Source organism: Hirundo rustica, chromosome 8 (assembly GCF_015227805.2).
Source record: "Hirundo rustica isolate bHirRus1 chromosome 8, bHirRus1.pri.v3, whole genome shotgun sequence".
Lineage (NCBI taxonomy): Eukaryota > Metazoa > Chordata > Aves > Passeriformes > Hirundinidae > Hirundo > Hirundo rustica.
The window spans coordinates 13,376,789-13,396,104 of record NC_053457.1 but is presented as its reverse complement, the minus strand read 5'-3'; the positions used below and the strand labels follow the sequence as shown (position 1 = coordinate 13,396,104).

Sequence of the window (19,316 nt, the reverse complement as noted above, 5' to 3'; positions counted from 1 at the left end):
AGGCGTGCTTTCTGTTTTGTGTTGTTTTATTAGCAGTCAGGAAAAAAGAAGAAAAAAACCATCTGCAGGTTGAAGCTCAGCTGCCACTAACATGTAGAGCAATATTAGCTTGGATAGAGTTCTGATAATTTTAAATTACTATTGATTACAAATTCCCTACAGTGGAGTTAACAGAATTTGACTGTAAATCAGAAAGGTTTAGAAAACTAGAATCTAGGTGACTGTCTGGACAAAAAAATACCATGCAGAGGTAAATTAGTATTTATGCCATTCTGTATCTACTGAAGATATTAAAAGTCAAATAGAAGTCTGCATTCTGTGGGATGGGACTAGTATTTATCCTTAAGACTAAGTTGAAAAATTAAAGGGATTAGGAAATTCAGAATGCCCTCACATTACTACTGTTTAGAGCTGCATACACTCCTGAATTGTATTCACTGCTTTAGCTCTGAGTGCAAAGCGTTGAAGGGAAATGAAACTAATCTTAACAGGAAACTCCTTGGGAAGTAAAAAAATCTGATACATAATACAGTGATATAGACATTTTACTATGACTAGTAGCAAAAATTAAACAGTTGCAAGTTCTCCTCATCCTTTAAGTAGAGAAAGAATGCTTTGAAAATTTCCTGTGCTTCTGAAAATACTGTTTTGAGACCTGTCTCAGCTATGGCAGGAAGTATTAGCTCTTAATGAAAGGGTACCACCTACATCATATTCTAAATTTTTAGTTATATTTATCATTGTTTCTCTAAATTTTAAATGATATAGAACTTCTTCTGTAATAGTTTACAAAGTATGAAGCAAAGTATAATTATAAAAAAAATCAGCATTTATCTAGTTTTCATCACTCTCATAAAGACTGAAAGCTTAAAAGAATATAGTCAGTTCTCACTTTAACTTTATGAAGAATTACCAGGAAGAAATTTGGATATGAGCAGAATAAAATATTTCCAATATCAGCATCAACAAACATAATTGAAAAATGACAAATTTACATTGTTCAAAAAGAGCTTCTAAGCTATGTTATTCTTTTATTTTAATCCCCCACCTTTTCATTTAATAAGATGCACGGAAATGCAAGTATACGTAGGAGTCGAGAAACTGAAATTTTATTGCATTACCTTTCTGTTTTGACTAAAGGATCAGAAAACCACAAATATCTAGTTAACATATTTGAGTTGAAGAGCACAAGAACAAGTAGCACAGCAAAGATATGCTGCAGGCATCTCTGTGATTGATCAAACAGTGACTATAAAATCATCACTGGTTAATAAAATCAGCAGATATTACTGTGGATCAGGGTTATAAGAAAAATGTGACTATCTACCTTAGATGCCCTCCTCTTGTTACATACATATTCAACAAATCCAGCTGTTAATATCTCTTTGTTAGTACTGCTTCCAGCAATTTTGGGCTCTTTTTTTTCCCCCCTTACTATAATAATTATTGCAAACTGATACCTGTGTGGCTTTAAGTAAGAAATATATGATTGTATCACACTGTGTTATTTTTTGTGGGATCCTCTGCATCACCTTTTGATAACTCAATCCAACTCCCACTGAAGTTAATGCAAAGAATGATATGGAAGCCAAGAACAATCTGTTATTACTGCAAAAGATTGAAATACTAGCACTTATGCAAGTAAATGACAACTGAAGTAATGGCAATATAAAGTTGGCCAATAATTATTAGGAGAAAAACAGAAACCTAATGTTTCTTAATACTGAAGACGTGAAATTTGATAAATTGTTCCACTGCTATTACTATCATAGTTTTCATTTTTCTAGCAAGAGATTAAATTGTTCATAGATAGAAGAATATCTTGTTTGCTTTACATTAGCTAATGCCAAATGAGGTTTTCCAATGGAAAAGTATTTTAAGAGTCCAAAGGTGCTAAATACAGCATAAAAAATCTGATAGTAAAAAAACCCCGATTTCTTAATCAGCATAGTGCGAACAAAAATGATATCCAATAGTATATACACAACTTCACATTTCATTTTATAACATATGGAAGAATCCAGCAAAATCTACTGTTGGGCATGGAAATACTCGTAACTATTTATAGCACTGCTTTTTCCATGTCAAATGTCTAACACAGGTTTTACAGATTCTTTTAATAAAGAAAAATTATGAAAGTTAATGCTAAATATGAAACTTTCAAAACCCCAGAAACTGTAGAATGAGTTCTACTGATAGAATTGGTTCTCCTGTGAGAAGAAGCAATTGTCCTCAAAAGTGCCCCATGGCCACAAAAAGGTAATTAGTGACCAAAAATATGAACTAGTATGTATCACTCCAGGTTTACTACAGCAGTAGTAAATTCGAGCAATTTCGAAAGAGGGAAATCAAATTCCTCTCAGACTCAGTATTGTCATATTTCTATTATATGAACCTCCACATGTTGAAGAGAACATTTATAACATTTTTCTTACATAAAAATGAATATTGTTTAAAGTACTGATGGACAAGTTGATGGAAGATTGAATCCAATGTTCAATCAGGTTTCTGTGAACTTTTGCATAAAAAAAAGCATGGAACACTTCCCATCTTTGAATTTTTACTTAAAATAATGACTTTTCTTTTTTCTTTTTGGTTGATAAAAGTGGCCAGCCAATTGGTAATTTCAAGGCTAAATTAATCTTTTCCAGTTTCACGATGTTATTCATGTAAGTTTTGTCAGAGCAGATACCATTTAAATATTATGTTTACCCTATATTTGTTTATCCTGTATCACATCTAAATTGGTTCTCCCAAACTAATTTAAATGAAATTTGTATTTTGAGCATACATATAGCCACAATGAATTTTGATATCACGTCTGTTTTCCACTTTTCTCTTTTCAGTGGTGTAAGCTGGACCTCTGATTAAAAGTGATATGCTATAAACATAAAAATTGTAAGCTTTTCCATAACTAAAATCATTCCTGGAGATGAGACATAGGTACTACTGCACTTTTTACTAAGCATTAACATTGGGTTAATTTTAGGGAGGAAGAGGGCAGATGTAAGTCCCTTCCGGTCTTACGTGAAATGTTGCAAGGCGATGGCATGCTAATCACATTCTAAAATGTTTCAAAGAATAGCTATGTTCATTCTGGGAAAAAAAAAAAAAAAAAGGCACGCAAAATTCTTGACAGCGCATTCAGGAACTTCAGAAGTTGGTGGCATTGGACGTACCTGCTTTCGCGTTTTTCCGACTTGTATTCTATGGCTATCATTAAGAGCTTTAGTTTCGCAAACACCAGTCTGCAGGAAGAGAAGAGGCCAAGAGTCAGTCCCTTTTCACAACCAACATCACACAAGGACAGGTGGCTGCTCCCACTGCTAGGTTGCTTGTCAATCCAGAGATGTGCCGGCTTCATTAGGAAAATTTGGGGGTAGAGAATGGTAGCCCTAGAACCCAGATGAAGGTTAGGCTTGCATTACTAAATATTAGAAGGCTCTGCACTAGTGGGAGACAAATTGGTCGGTTTATCTTCAATCAACATCATCCACACCTGGTCCAGCAATATCCAAGGGCACAGAATGTTAGGAACTACATCTGCACATTGAAAATATATTGGTTGGAAGATGTTCACACAGTACACACTGGGGGAGTTATAAACAGAACTTGCAGACTGATATTAACTTCTGTTTTCGTCTAATTCTTCACCCTAGTATTGACATCAAAAGCTTGAAATTCTTCAGCAGTATTGAGTGTCCCATCCTCACTGTCTCTGCACGCTCTGTGTTATCCAGACTGTATGGCAGCCTATTTACAAAAGAATCACATTCCTAGACTTGCATTTATGACAAAAAATCTGAGGAAGCAGAACATTTCATTTCAGACTTTTAAAATGCCATTGACTGCATGAATTTTAAAAGCTACACTACAAAACCTGTTCTCAAAGTCTGTATATTTCACAGGTAGCTGAATACACTAAGCCTATCCACTGATCCAATTTCCCCTTCACAAACTGTCCCCTTCACAAATTGTGCCGTCCTTGTCCTTTGGTTCTTCTGGAAGTTGAGCAGTCAGTTCTTACAGTAATGAAATGCACTAAACTCATTAATAAGTAATACTACATTTTAATTTTCAATGTGCTTTTAGCTATTAGTGTGCTGGAAAATTTGAGATAAATCCTTTTGTTTAACTTAAACTAGCTAATGCAGTTTTGCTAATGTTCCAGATAACCGAAGACTTGAGGAGAGCTCCAAAGTTTAGACATATTTCTAAATCTCAATAAGCACCCTTTCTTTATTGATTATTTTATCAGCAGAGACAAATGAATGTCAGCTTTATGTCAAATACAGTCTCAGTCACATCTTCCTACAAACTCATATAGAAACTTAACACATTTAAAATGGTTTGGTGTGGAGAATTAATTTTCATTACTATAGCTAGTGCTAACAGCACAAACTATCATTCATTCTGCATATAATATACATTTCTGAATTATGTTATAAGATTTCCTATTTCAAGAAATTCACATAAACTTTTGTACCTATAGTAAAAACTTTTCCCCTCAGAAAACTCATGAGAGTTTGGCTGACACAGTAGAAGGATGGACTGAGAACACCTTAACTTTACAGTAAATTGAAGACTGGGCTCTGTCATAGCTACATCCCAGACAATTTCTAAATGGATAATATTTGTCTAACATTTGTTTCCCCCTCATTCTTATGCCATGTTTTTGCTCCTGTAAAAATTGGAAAAGGTGGGGGGAATTAGAGGAGTATAAACATACTCATCCTCCTTGATGAGTATGATAAGAGATGGTATAAGAGATGGTGTAAGAGATGGTATTTTACTTCATCTATTTACCTCCTCTAAGAATGGAGTCTTCAGAAGTTTTTCTGTGCTAACTAGTTTGACACCAAGCTCATCCAAGTAGGGTCTGTTTCTTTTCAAGCATTTGCACAGTCCCTAGCAAAAGCTGTCCACATCCCTTGGTGGTGACTTTTCAGTATGGCTGGAATGAAGAGCAATGCTAGCCAAAGAGGAAATATGCGTGTGCTAAACTAACCTCATTATGTGGACAGAGTATAAACCTAATGCGTACAAATCTCTCATTCACAGACTCATTCTAGGATAAATATAAGCGTTTTTCAGTCTCCAGAAATGAAGTAGTTGTTTGGCTCACACTATGGTTATGGACTACGTGCTTCTTTCTCATAAATGAATAGACATTTCTTCTCTGACATACTGGACTTGTTGCAAGTGGTTTGCAAACACTTTCACAGATCTCTGGGTGGCACATTGCTTATGTGACTCCATGACATCTGTTTAAATTAATTAATAGTTTCCTTGAAAAAGAACACAAGCTGAGACGATCATGCTGACTACCACTATCTAAAGAATGGGAATCATTAGAAAAATAACAGGATAGTGCTTGTGAGTAAATAACTCAATTTAAAAAGATGTCTGATGAGTTTGTTCAATATCAAAAACATTTAAGCTTTCATTGACAATCACTTAATTACAAAGCTCTCCCAAAACCAGGCATTACAATGTTTCAGATACTGTCATGCAGTGATTGCTTAACTTGTATTTTATTACACACCATCTGATGTAGCAACATTAGGACTTTAGCAGAGTGAAAAAGTCTCATGTCAAAAAATCAGATTTCTCTTGCAAGAAGGGAAATGCTTCTGTATATTAAATGTATTTCTACTTACTCACAAACTGCAGGGAAGGACAAACCCACAAAGGCACTAGACAGATATTCTGTATACATTTCATTTGCAACTCCTTCCAGGTAGTATTTCTGCCACGTATCCTCCTCAATCTAAAACCAAAGAAACAGATGCAGAGTTCTGAGTAAAAATCACAGCTTTCTTTGATATTTGCAAGCAACTGTTTAGACATGAATCAGATTTTAACACATAAGTCAGTATGCTGTTATGGCAATTAACATCGCTTGTTTTTAAGGGATTTTCTAGAATGCTGAAAAAACTGCCAAAACAGAGTCCTTGTAGTCAGTAAATCAAGTTCATATGCAAAAATAACACACTGAATTCTTGTTAAGCACACTAAGCATGGGGTGAAATAAAGCGGTAGAGAGCTTGAGGAAAAAAGCTTCACAATTTTAACTTTTTAGAAATCACAGTAAGTTAAGGGTTGGAAAGGACCTTAAAGATCCCAACCCTTGCTGCCACAGGAAGGACAACTCTCACTAGACAGGTTGCTTAAGGCCTTATCCAACCTGGCCTTGAACACTGCCCCAAAATGGGGCATCCGCAACCTCCCTGGGCAATCTGTTCCAGTGTTTAACTACTCTCACAGCAAAGAATTACTTCCAAATATCTAGCCTAAATTTCTCCTCTCAGTTTTTACCTACTACTCCTTGTCCATTCACTACAGTTTGTAACAAAGACTCTTCCTCTGGCTTCTCTGGACCCCCCCTTCAAATACTGGAAGATCACCAAGAGGTTCCCACACAACCTTCTCTTCTCCAGGCTGAACAACCCAAACTTTCTCAGCCTGGCTTGGTTGGGGCAGTGTCACCAGCTGGGCAAGGGCGGGAATTGTCCTGCTCTGCACTAGGGCAGCCTCACTCAAGTCCCAGGGACAGTCTGAAGCACCACACTGTAAGAAAGATATTAAGCTGCTAGAGAGTGTCCAGAGGAGATCAATGAGGGTAGGGAAGGATCTTGAGCAGAAGCTGTACGAGGAGCAGTTGAGGTCACTTGGTCTGTTCAGCCTGGAGAAGACCCCACTTCAGTCACAGCTTCCTCACAAGGGAAGCAGAGGGGCAGACACTGATGTGTTCTCTGTGGTGACAGTAACAGGACCAGGGGGGACGGCCTGAAGCTGTGTCAGGGGAGGCTGAGGTTGGATGTCAGAAAATGGCTCCTCATCAGAGCACTGGAACAGCTACCCAGGGAAGCGATCACAGCACCAAGACAGAGTTCAAGAAGCATTTGGACAATGTTCTCAGGCACATGGTGTGACTCCTGGCATGTCCCGCACAGGGTCAGGAGTCAGATTCAATGATACCTTGTCAGTCCCTTCAAACTCAAGGTATTCTGTGATTCTATGATTCTCTTGGACCAAAAAATTTCAAGTTTTCAAATTTCAGTATTGCAGAGCTATTTAAACAGGACTTAATACAGTATTTTAGGGAGGCTGGCATTTTTATCCCAAAATTGGGTATTAATTTGGGATTCATCAAACTTTTTCTCATGTTAAGCTAGCCAAAAGGCACTCTTCCAAAAAAACGCTCTAACGAACTGGAGGATGGAAACTTGTTAAGAAACCTGGTGAAATATAAGTTAATTTTTTTTCTTCCTTTCTTTAGGGTTTTTCGTGAGGTTCAGGTTTTTTGATTTGTCTGGGGTTTGCCTCCCTCCCCCCTTTTTTTTTTTTTTTTTTTTTAATTGTTGTTTTATTCCCTCCTCCTGTTGACAGGCTGCCAAGTAATCAGTTACTTTAGTTCTGGAGATGTAAACGACTGCAAGAATAAATTGCAATATGGAGATGTTCCAAATCATATACAGCCTGACAAGTGGGCTGCAAACAATCAGGAGAAATTTCTTCCACAGAAATTGTTTCACCATTCAGAGGCCATGTGGGATGGTAAAAGGGATTTGCATTGTGTTATTCCCCACCACACACAGAGAAGCCATATCACATTTTTTATAACCCTTTTATTTATAGGAAGCTTGCAAATGTTGCTGATCAGCAACTCTATATACAGAAAAGAGATAAAGTGCAGGCTTGGTAAAAAAAAAACTAAGAGTAATGACAGCAAGAGCATGTTGGTAACTTTCAGTCTATTTTGTGGCTTTTTCTTGGATTGACACCACCTGGGGCTGGGAAAAAATATACAAATACATTACATATCTCCCATTATACTTTCTTCCCTTACTTCCTTTTCTTTAGGCAGATGGTTCTGATTTGGAGGAAGGAACTCCAGATCAGACCTACAGCTAAATACTCACCCTTAGTCAAGGTCCAAGAAAGGACTGGAAAAAACCCAAACATTCACAAAGCAATGATCAAGCTCCATAGATACTAGTTAGTGTTGAATTAAACTTCATTTAGTGATTGGAGTGTTTAAGATATGATCTGTTAGGATACCATGCAATGCTGATTATAGAATTTAAAGAATTGGTGGTATTTGGGATAATATAAAATATTATTATACGATGAATATAATGGTCAAGTAAAGATGATCTTTCTGTTTTATTTCCATCTGAACCATGACATTTTCCCAGTGATTTGAAAGAGACAGATGGTCACCTGCCTGGTATCTTTTGTGAGGAAAAATGCTTTTGGAGTCATTATGTTCTTGACTACTTTAAGCCTTTGTGATGATATTTTTAAGTTTCGGTAACCGATGGAACCAATCCAGAATGGGCCGTGCTACCGCAACAACTTCAATCTGTATCTTCCTGATTCCTCTCTAGTACTGCAAACACGATTATCCCTCTGTAAGTCACACTGTAATTCTGTCTCCTGATAGTCATAAAACAAATTATCCACTGCTTCAATAGCCTATATGAAGAATAGCTGTAAAATTACAGAGTGCAGTCCAAGAGAAGAAATGTAATTTTCATCAGAATCTTTTTTTAAGTCATGATACTCCTCCGCTCTCCTCTATCTTATATATAGATACAATATTGTTGTCAGCAAATATATTTACATAATACAAGCAATTCCTAGTGAGACATATAGTGACAGAGATATGAAAAAATGATGTAGCTCTTGCAAGCACAACCATTAGTATTGTCAGAAGAAAATGAAAACCTTTAATGCACCCAGCCCTACACCCAGCAGCATAATTATCAGGAGCTCTGTAGCTCCAAAAGATCTATCTTGCTCATAGCATTTGCTTCTCAGTGTAATGACATAAAGAGTTACAGGAAAGAGATTAAGTGTATCTGAACCTGATCATGCTGTATAATCTCCTCTTCCAAGATCTAAACATCACTATCAAGACATAGAACAAATGCTAGAGTTGCAGTGTGACCTAGGATTTTTCACTGCATTTCACAAGGGAAAGGATAGTGGATATACAATTCTTTTATAGCACAGTGAAAGCAGATGTAAAGTCTGCTCCTTAGCACTGAATAAGATGAGCTCATCAGCTCACCACCACGGAAAGAGCACAAAACAGGACAAAGCCTTTGACAATGTTTAATGTTATAATTCTCTATCTCAAGCAATATAGATGAGAATGAAAAGAAAGCACCCACAGAATCGTAGAATGGTTTGGGTTGGAAGGGACCTTAAAGACCACCTCATTCCAACCCCCCTGCTGTAGGCTGGGACCCCTTCCACTGGACCAGGTTTCTCAGAGCCCCATCCAACTCCCAAGTATGAGGCAACCACTGCTTCTCTTGGAAACCTGTTCCAGTGCCTCACCGCTCTCACAGTAAACAGTTTCATCCTAATACCTAATCCAATCCTGCCTTCTGCCAGTTAAAGCCATAAATCCTTGTCCTGACTCAATATGACCTTGAATATTCTTGATTGGTAGTTCAAAAGGAAGCATATATTGAAAACAGTGTAGTCAAAATATTTCCTCCCATTTACCTATAATGCCCTTTCAGTCCACCAACACTGCTTGAGCGAATGTCTAATTTTGTTATGCCTTTGCATATGGATATCTAAATCTGACAGAAAAGTAACTAGCTGAAAGCAGTTCTTATGATCATATCATAGAGTGATGCTTCTTAGATTTACAGTCTTATAATTGCATTCCTTAATTATAAATTAGCAACCACCTCTTTACTCAATTCCACCGGCTGCTGAAATCAAAGCTAACAAATATCCTTAGTACTATGAAGACTTAGAATCTCAATCAACTATTTCCACAGCTTTCTGTATGCAAGGATGATTTTTAAAATTTGTATAAAAAGATTGTATTTTATAAAACATCAAATATGCTAATTAAGATTTGTTCTAATTACAAATGAGATTCATGCACTTTTCCTCATTAATAATAATGTAGAATTTTGTAGTGGATCAAGGCAGAGAGAGGAACCTTGAATTATAATGACATCTAATTGTTTTTTAGATTCTGGCCTTGATGGATTTGAACTGAAAGGCATACAGGCTCTACTTCTGATAGTTTCAAATATACAAAACAGGATAAGATTTCTATCCAATCATGAGGTGAAGCATAGACTGCTGTTGCTCTGTTCAAATGATTGACTGAAAATGCAGTCCCATGGTAGACTTCAGCCCAAGACAAATACACTCTTATCACAAGGACCGATACTATGTGTACACAGCAAACAGTTTTAAACCACAACAGGTTTTAATTCCTGGAATCAATGATTTTAAAACACTACAGTCAGGAAGATCTTTACATGATCTTTGAAGATAAATGTATTTGGTAACAGGCTACATTTATTATTTGGTCTAGGTCCTGAGAGTAGGATCGTGCAATCAGTTTATTATGCAGCTTCCTGAAGAACCTCACAATAAATCAAGACATTCCTTTTCCTTCTCACTCCCCTTTTAAAGCCCTCCTACATGTCAAGGGAATTCACTGTTCATACTCCAGTTCCACACCTTAGAACAGTCCAAGTCTGCCTGGGTGGTCAAAAATAAATGGCAAACAAGCTGATGAGTTCCATCAGCGTAGGTAAGCACCCAACTGATGTAAATCTCTGTGTCTTTATTCTGTCTCTCCTTCAGCCTGGATTAGAAAGGAATGTATAGTGGGCATTGCCTATGTGTAGGTGCGAGCAAAAACTGCCAGAAGAGCCCACAAAACATTCCAGCTCTCAAAATAGCTTAGAGGATAATGCAGACGGCTCTAGAAAATTTTCAGGTCTGGAGTGAGTTGTACTGGCTGTCTAAGAGCAAAGACAAAACTAATTTGGCTGTGGACTTGTGTTACACGAGAGTACCACATTCCACATTTTATTAATTTACACAACAACTCCAACTTGGCTTGTAGGATTGTACACAGGGGCAAAATTTGATCACCTCTGCCTATTATTCCACGCATCTGCTTTTTGAAATGTTTTTCATATAGACTGACTTCTGGTATGCACTTGCTAATTCAAACAATACACAAATTGCACTACAGTACAGTATTTCCACACTTTTCTGAGATGCAAGTTAATAACGAGTCCAAATTCTTTTTTTAATACAACAGTAACACCTATGTTACAAGAAGACTGGATTACTAAAATACAGTTTACAGGTGTAAAGTTTTGTGAGGGTTTTTTCCCTTAGCATATAGTTTGGTGCAATCTATCTGTCTTTAAATGTTTTCAGAACATTAATATTTTGAGCTGATTTCCTTTTTGCTCAGTTTGGTGCTGAAAAGAATATAAAGGATTCCATATGATATTACATTGTTAAAACCAAAAGGAAAATATTAGGAACAAATACAATATTTTGAGGTTTCTTAGTTTGTTTTACTTCTAACACAGAGCAGACTGTTTACAGAAATAATTTTGCTGTAAAGTAACACATAATGAGTTAAATGTGTGCAATGTCACAATTAATCATGTTCATTTGTGTTTGACTGACCGAACATTTATGGCATATTAAATCACTTTCTAATCACACTATAGAGGTGGAACAAACACACATGTCATGCTTTCATTAAAAAATACAGAAGTTTCTGTACATTTTTCTGGAAATCTGACTGGTGAGAGACTCCACTAATAATGTTTACCCAAGGAATTTATGAAGGTCTGACAGTACTTAAATTGAATGCTCTTAATGAAAAGGGGTGAAAGTTCTTTTAGGGAATAGACCTATTTCTCTTCAACAGAGTCCTCTTTAGCATTTCTAATCAATGTAGCTGCTCTCCTACAATGCTCTGCTGATTCACAGCCACTGTTCAGTAAGTTTTCAAGTTTTTAGAGACAGACATGAGAAAGAACATCCTTTCAGCTAAATAAACAAACCTTTTGTTATCAGCAATAGGGTTAGAGTCACATAAACGTGTCCCAATCCTTGTACATTTATTTGGCTTCAGATTTTGAATTAGTCAGAGATCTTAGGAAGTGAAGATATACATTTTACTTGCCTAGAAAATTCACTCTTAATTATGAGGCAAACATATTTTTAACCAGCATTAACAGAGTACTGCAATCTTAATGCATTCTCTTATGGTGTTTTTTCCTCCCAGTGCCACATGAAGATGACATTTGAAGTCACACAAGTTAAGGGAGGTCTGCACATTACTCTGTATATAATCAGACACAAGAGAAAAACTGACAATGACAGCTTCCCCCAAATCAAATTCATTGCTATTTTTATGTTTATTTTGTGTGTAGAGAGATACTTATAATTTGAGTAGCACCTTGCAAAGCTGAACCATCAGCATAAAGCTGATTCATCAGTGAGATCCAATCTGTAACTGTACTGGAATACATTAAAAATGTATTATAAAATAAGAAAACATAGGTGGCTAAGATAATGGCTGAAGTGGTTAGATACATCTTTTGAAAACATGGTACCTGTATGTGTCGAGGTTTTAACTTCTTTCAATGTTTTTAGATAAAAATCCAGACCATAAATGTGTTTTTTTTTTCTAGTACTGTTCCCCCACAGACATTTTTACACTTTATCATTTCATTAATCTCTCCACTTTCTCACTGTTTAAAACCAGTACTAAACCAGCTTGAATTAAGAGTGGGGCTTCTGAGGATACCCATACATTTGGATCTCCTTAGGAGAAAACTGACCCCTTCTGATTTTGGAAAGGCAGAAGATGAGCAAAATTTTCACATGTACTCTGGTACCAATACAGAGTCCATACAGCAGGCTGCCTCAGTAATTTGCATACATTAGTGTGATTGTTACAAATGCTTGAGACTCCCCAGAGTCTTGGGTTACCACAGCAGGCAAGAGTGAGACCATACTGACTGGCAAGGAGAATGACGTCCACAGGAGATACTGTTTTCTTCTGGGATATAGGTAGAAAGGATTAATATCCAAATGGCCACAAGCTGAGGGGTCACAGACAGATTCCTGGTTTGCTGAAGTAAAAGAACTTTCTTTTTTTGTTTGTTTCTTTCAGTTTTTTGGGTTTGGTTTTTTTTTCAGAACATTAATAAATATGAACAAAGATGAAGATATTGTAACTGCAGTCAGTAAAGTGCAGAGTCCAGACCTGTTTCCATATTGAAAACTGGCCTTTTTGATTAAATGCAATAGTATGAAATATTTTTGACACATGGGAGCCTGCTGTCATCTAAGGATACCTTCATAACAACGGCAGGACTTTATAAGAAGCAAATAAAGACTCACTGTCCTCCACCAACATATGCACTTCTAAGAGAAGAGTCCTGGCTTTGTCATCTGAGAACATGAGGGCATTTTTATTTTTAGCTTACTTGCACAAGTGACTTGAAATGAACCACGGCTTACCTTTTACTCCAGCATTTCCAATCCCATAAATAACACTCACAAGACTGGAAACTGCCCACTGAACCAGTACAGCTGCCACAGAAGTGTAACTGGGTTAAAATTTTGTAATCTAAGTCCAAAAGAGCTCTTAGGCTGAGGAGAAACAATTACATGAATGATGTTCTGGGAAGCTTGGGCCTCAGTTCTAACACATGTTCCTTATTTACTCACAGGCAGGGGTCCATTAGTCTCTTGATGTAAAAGAACAAAATGACCAGTCCCTTTTTCTTGGCACTTTGTTGCTACATGGGACTTAGATAAATCATATTTTTGTTTTAGCAGCAGCAACTTTTCTCATAGAAAAACATGTGGTTTATCTAAAATCAAGTGAAAACACAAAATGCCAGAAATATCTCCCTGGAAATGGATGATGATTTGGAAAATATTTTCAAGGCCAGACACTTGCTGAATAAAAATAAAAAAACCCAAAAGTTGATAGAACCTGGCTTATTGCCCACTTTTCAGCAAAAAAACCCCTTAGCATGGAAGTGTACGCTGTTTTTTTTAGTGTTACAAAATCTGTTAATGTCTTTCTATCTGTTTCACATTTGAGTCATGTTCTCTACTCCAGTCTCTGACAACCTGAGTTGCAGACTAACATGTTCTAATGAGACAAGGCATTACCTTTATGAATGACCTCATAGAGAAGAGGTTGGCTAGCATTGTTGAAAGGCCCGGTGCCAGGCAGCTCTGGGCTATGAAACCCAGCTTCAGCTCAGCAAGACAGATTGCATCGTCCCCTTCTTTCCAGTTCCAGCTTGGGATATTTAATAGATGGGCCTGGAAAACAAACAAACAAAATATCCCACAGGTGAAGAACCAGAAACAGAAGACAGCGGTGAATGATTTTCTCTATTAATGCCTTGACTTTTTCTGAGCAGGCAGAAGCACTTCAAGTGTTTCAGAGCTTAATTCTGCGCTAAGAAATGTTCCTATCTTACCCACTAGAGATAAAATCCTACATTTCTCAAGACATTCTGGCTGTGGCACTCTGTCAGGTCCATCCTCACACCTGAACAAGCAGAATATTGCAAAGCTTTCCTTCCCTTCTGCATGTTCCTTTTACAGCACTTTGAGCTACTGTCTGACTGATAAGGAACACACATAATATACAGGAAGCTAATACAACTTAGTTTACAACTTATGTGAAGCTGCAACCTTTAAAGGATACTATAATTCAAAAATGTATACAACATCTTCTGACTTTCCTTAATTTCTTCCACACTGGAGAACAGTCCTTGGCAGTGAAAATCCAAACTTTTTTCCTAAGAATGCTATCTATAAGGACAGAATGAAGAAAATAACTGAGCAAGACACACCCGCAGTATTGAAACTGATCATTTAGATAAGTACAAATATTGTTCAGTTATTGGCATAACTGTTGGATTTTCTCTGACATGTAACTTTTACATCTGCATAGGTACAAGAATGCACAGAGTCTTTCCTCCTTGTCTCCCTTCTAAAATTAATCCCACAATTCAGCACTTTCATAAAAGCTGTTCTTGAAGACATAACTATTGGAACAGTGAACAAACCTCAGTATTTAAAAAAACTTCCCCTCTGTGGCTGCTTAAAGCAGAGAAAAACCTTGCTTTTATTCTATAAAGACAGGCTTCTTCCATAACATACAGGAAGAGGACGTAACAAGCAACAGCAGTTGCTCTTTTTGTAGCAACAGGTTACAGGCGTACGGAGTTGTTTTCAAACCTTCCTAGTACCAGATTTATTGTGTATTTCATCGAATGAAGGTTTACTCAGTCAAGCTTTTTCTCAAACACTTGGCAGTGGTTGATTATTTCAGAGCTAATAAAAGAAGCAGGCCACATGTGAGTATTGTGTTATCTTGTATATCCTTCCTTACCCTGTTAGTTAGTGGTTCATGGATTTCCTGATCTCAGGATTGAATAAATTGACTTCATGGTGTTTAAGGGTCACAAAATTACCATCAAAATTTTTTTCAAATTCCTTTCCAAAATGGATTTGTAATTTTGAACTTCACAATATTCTTAGTACAGAATTCCACAACTGAGCTATACTTTATATTAAAAAACACATAAATTTATTTATTTTGTACCTACTGCTTGGCAATTTCAGGTCTACAGGGTCTCACCAGAATCAAAAAGTCACAATAACGTCCAGTAAGACAATAAGAGCAGAACTTACAGAACTGAAGTGGTGGAAGGTCATGTGGAATCAATAGCAACTAGGGACACTGTAGTTTTGAGACTTGGACCCTAGGCAACTAATAAATGTCAAGATTTTGATAAAGTCCCTTGCGTATATAAATAAAACTAAATTACTTTGTAACTGGATTACATGACAAGGTTTATCAAGATGTTTTAGTTTGGAAAGAAAAACACTTGCTGTTACTGGAACTAGAAAAATTACGTATGAGTGAATGCTGCATAGCAAAAAACTCTGAGAAGAAACACTGGACATCACGTTACCTTATTGTGGTACTGCAACATCTGAGTGATAATTCTTATCTTCGGATGGTAATTCTTTATGGATATAACTCTAAAAAAAAAAGGGAAAAACCTATTAAAATAATTTTTAACTGATAGGGTATTTAGATAATGCATGCAAATACCTCTATTTTACTGTGTTTTCAAGTCCCATGATTTAAACTGTACCCCCTTATTCATATGCCTGTAAGGCAAACTCATTAATGCCAGACCTTTGAAATATTTACACATAGTCAAACTGAGGTAAGAATTAGTGGCTAGTACTAGAGACCAAAAAGCCTCAGGAAATATTCACTTGAATGGTTTGCTCTTATGGAGTTTGCAGAAAAAGAGACCTGTTTTAGCAGCTCTGTTCAGACTCATTCTGTTATGAAAACAATGCAGTTGGAATTGTTAGATCACCCTCAGTGATTATCCTTGTGGGTTTTTTTATTAAGTTTCCCAATGATACATGCCTGAAAAAATTAATTTCTTTCTGTCCCACCACATATTATTTATTTTTAGCTGCTAGTCATTCATTATATCTAAACACCTCAACATTTTTTTTGTTACATATGCAAATTTATCTTAATTTTGATGGATTAATCCAAAGATCAATATAAAAACTGATAGCCCAATGCTGAATTTATAAAACTTGGGGATACTTTCATAATCACAACATTTTCTGCATTCTAAATTATTTAATAAATCTAATCTTTAATGAATCTGTACTCAATGGTGTACAGATTTTAAGTGGCTGGAAAGAAAAATGTTTGAGAAATGCATGAATTGATAATGCGCTACAAAAAAAGCATTGAACAAAATTAAAGAGATGAACAGCCAAAAAAAAAAAAAGTCTTGTATTTAAAAGCCAAAGGTAAAAAAGGAAATAAAACAATGAAAAAAATATCGGATTTATTATAGAATCATCAGTCTCATAAGACTGAATACCGTAAGTGTTCACGTTGGTGTTTTGTAAAAAGTATCTTGAAAACTACTGGTCTGGCTGGTGCTTTTAGGCATACCATAGCTAGAACAGGAAGCATTTAAAAAATTGCATTATTTTAATAAATCTTTCTTCTAATATGCCATTTCTTGAATTATTTAATTAAACATTCATATTTTTAATTAAATTGTGAGAAAACACAACAGAATTCCACTCTCATTATAATTTTTGCATTTTATTACATTAAATGTATTAAATCTACTAAGAATGCATCAATCTGTGACGGGAATATTTTTAATGTATTTATGTAAACAATGTCAAAATAAAGTTTTTTGCATTGCATCTCAAACCATGTTTGCAAAATGAAACTAGGTATATTTTAGCCTTGTGTCCTTTTCAGATAGCCACATGTCTTGCACACAGTGGTAGTTTTCTGGAAGAGCAATTTTAGTAGCATTTTTTTATTTCTCCCCTTCCTTCAATACACAGCATGCAAACATCTGAAAAGCCAGTAAAATTGTTTATACCACTGGCCAATATCCAACACCAGAGAACTTTTAATCAATCACTGACAGAGATTTTTATTTTAAAAAAGAGGCTGGTCTCATTAAAACTAGGATTCCATGAATAAAACAAAAAATGGAATGGCTTAGGTTTGTTGTAACTCTAGCTGCCATCTGCTGACCGACTTTTTCATCTCCTCCCTTCAGAGACCACAAAGAGGAAAGCAGGAGGAGATCTGGTGGTCCCTAACGCTGTGAATGCCTTGTCAACCAAAGCAAGCAATGACTGGTCAAAGCAGGATGGAGACAGGAGATAACTCCCTTGTGTACTGGGCTATCTCCTGAGCAGCGCATTACTTGTAGGAGCAGATCCGCCCAGGAGCAGCAGGGAACGAAGCGCTGAAGGCGCCTCTGCCCCATGGCTGACAGCAGCCCCGGCAGCGCATGCACTCATCCCATGTATTGTTGCAACAAACTAACTGCATTCCCTTTCCTCTCTGTGTTCAGCTAGGAACACTCAAACCCTCGCTCCTGCAAAATGACTAAGCGTGACAAAGCCTGTGCTCCAAGTATCTCTTCTAAAGACAGGTGAAACAGTTGAGGTAGAAATTTAGGGTATTCTCACCTCTGGACTTTTGCGAGGATCTTTTAATTTGTCCTCTAAAAAAAAATTCCTACAATGTTCTTTAAGTACAACAGATCAGATATAAAATTAGCTCATCAGAGTTAAGAACCAAAAAGCTATTAAAAATTATGGAGTTTACCTCATAATATTGGAGGCATCTTCAGCATCTGGGTCAGCGCAGTATTTATTGGCAAGGATTAGGCACGCATCTGCTGACTCTATCTGAGACACCAAAGAAAAAGGAAACATATAAAGCAACATCTCTTTCCAGCTCATCTTTCCTCATAAACTGTCAGGGAATCCAGCACTGGCAGCAATGAGAGTGAGTGTCAGTTCTCAATACTGCTAATCAAAAACATTTCTAGGCTAACATGAGTTCATGCCAGTGAGTACGACCACTCTCATGTACACAGAGAATTTCTTGAAACTTGCTTATGATGATCAGAGCAGGTCAGCAGCTCAATTGATGACTCAACTTTTTATCAGCTGAGCCACAAAGGTGGTAATGTTAATTTTTTGTAACCAGATACTGGAATTTGGACTTCTAAATCCATGGGAAGTTCCTGTTACATCAGTACAGTGCTCCCAAAGTCCTGCAGCTTTGGGAATTTAAGTACCTTCCTATTCAAGACAGGAAGAGGTGGCTGAACTGATTTAGAATCTGAGCTCCAGATATAGAAAGCAAGAGGAGAACAAATTGATTTATTCACAGGACCTCTAGATTCACACAAACCTGAGCTATACAGAACTCAAAGCCGATGACGAAAGTATTTTACAGTGTATACAACCAAATATCAACACAAAGAAGGGTGGAATACAGAACACAAAAGTAGAACACACAATTTTATGGTCATAATTAGAACATGCTCTGATGATGCACAGTGGGCTACAAAAAGCTTAAGCAATTTCTACAGTCAAAATGGACAAAAGATTAGTACTCCAACAAGTACTAGTAACACAATACTACAATGTTCTTGGCTTAAGTAGCCAGTTTATATTCCACTGGGGAGAAAAAGAAACAAAAAAGTTAACAATGTATCTGACAACTTGATTTTTCTTTAATTTTCTTTTTTTTTTTAAGCTTCATGCTTTAAGAGAATGAAATAATTTACCATTTAGAAATTCTAGAAAATAAATATATAAATAAGTAAAACCATCTAATTTTATCTACCAAAAATCTTAACTTGCATTTTTCTTTCAGGATTCTAGAAAACAGAAAAAGGGTTTGGAGGGTGAAAAAATATTTTTTAATTGTTTTGATAAGTTAAGACAACGGCATTTTAAGCAATTACGTTAGATGGCATCTTGCTATATCAAACATTAATGTAAAATACACTTTTGAATGAAACATCCATGAAAACTTCATAAAGAGTTCAATGGAATGGCAGACAATCTATCTTAACTCATTGTTGCTGTAGCCTTAAAGAACT

At 36.4% G+C, this 19,316-nt stretch overlaps 1 protein-coding gene across 21 annotated transcripts in view; it reads right to left on the bottom strand.

Moving 5' to 3' along the window:
• Positions 1 to 19,316, bottom strand: part of KCNMA1 (potassium calcium-activated channel subfamily M alpha 1) — a 434,865-nt gene that overhangs the window by 115,256 nt on the left and 300,293 nt on the right. For all 21 annotated transcript variants that reach the window (XM_040071955.2, XM_058421618.1, XM_040071957.2 and 18 more), the window contains 5 exons: positions 18,026 to 18,108; positions 15,816 to 15,885; positions 13,993 to 14,148; positions 5,661 to 5,770; positions 3,180 to 3,248 (listed from right to left, as the gene is read on the bottom strand). In XM_040071955.2, coding sequence (XP_039927889.1) covers positions 3,180 to 3,248; positions 5,661 to 5,770; positions 13,993 to 14,148; positions 15,816 to 15,885; positions 18,026 to 18,108 — 488 coding nt within the window. The remainder of the gene's footprint in view (positions 1 to 3,179; positions 3,249 to 5,660; positions 5,771 to 13,992; positions 14,149 to 15,815; positions 15,886 to 18,025; positions 18,109 to 19,316) is intronic.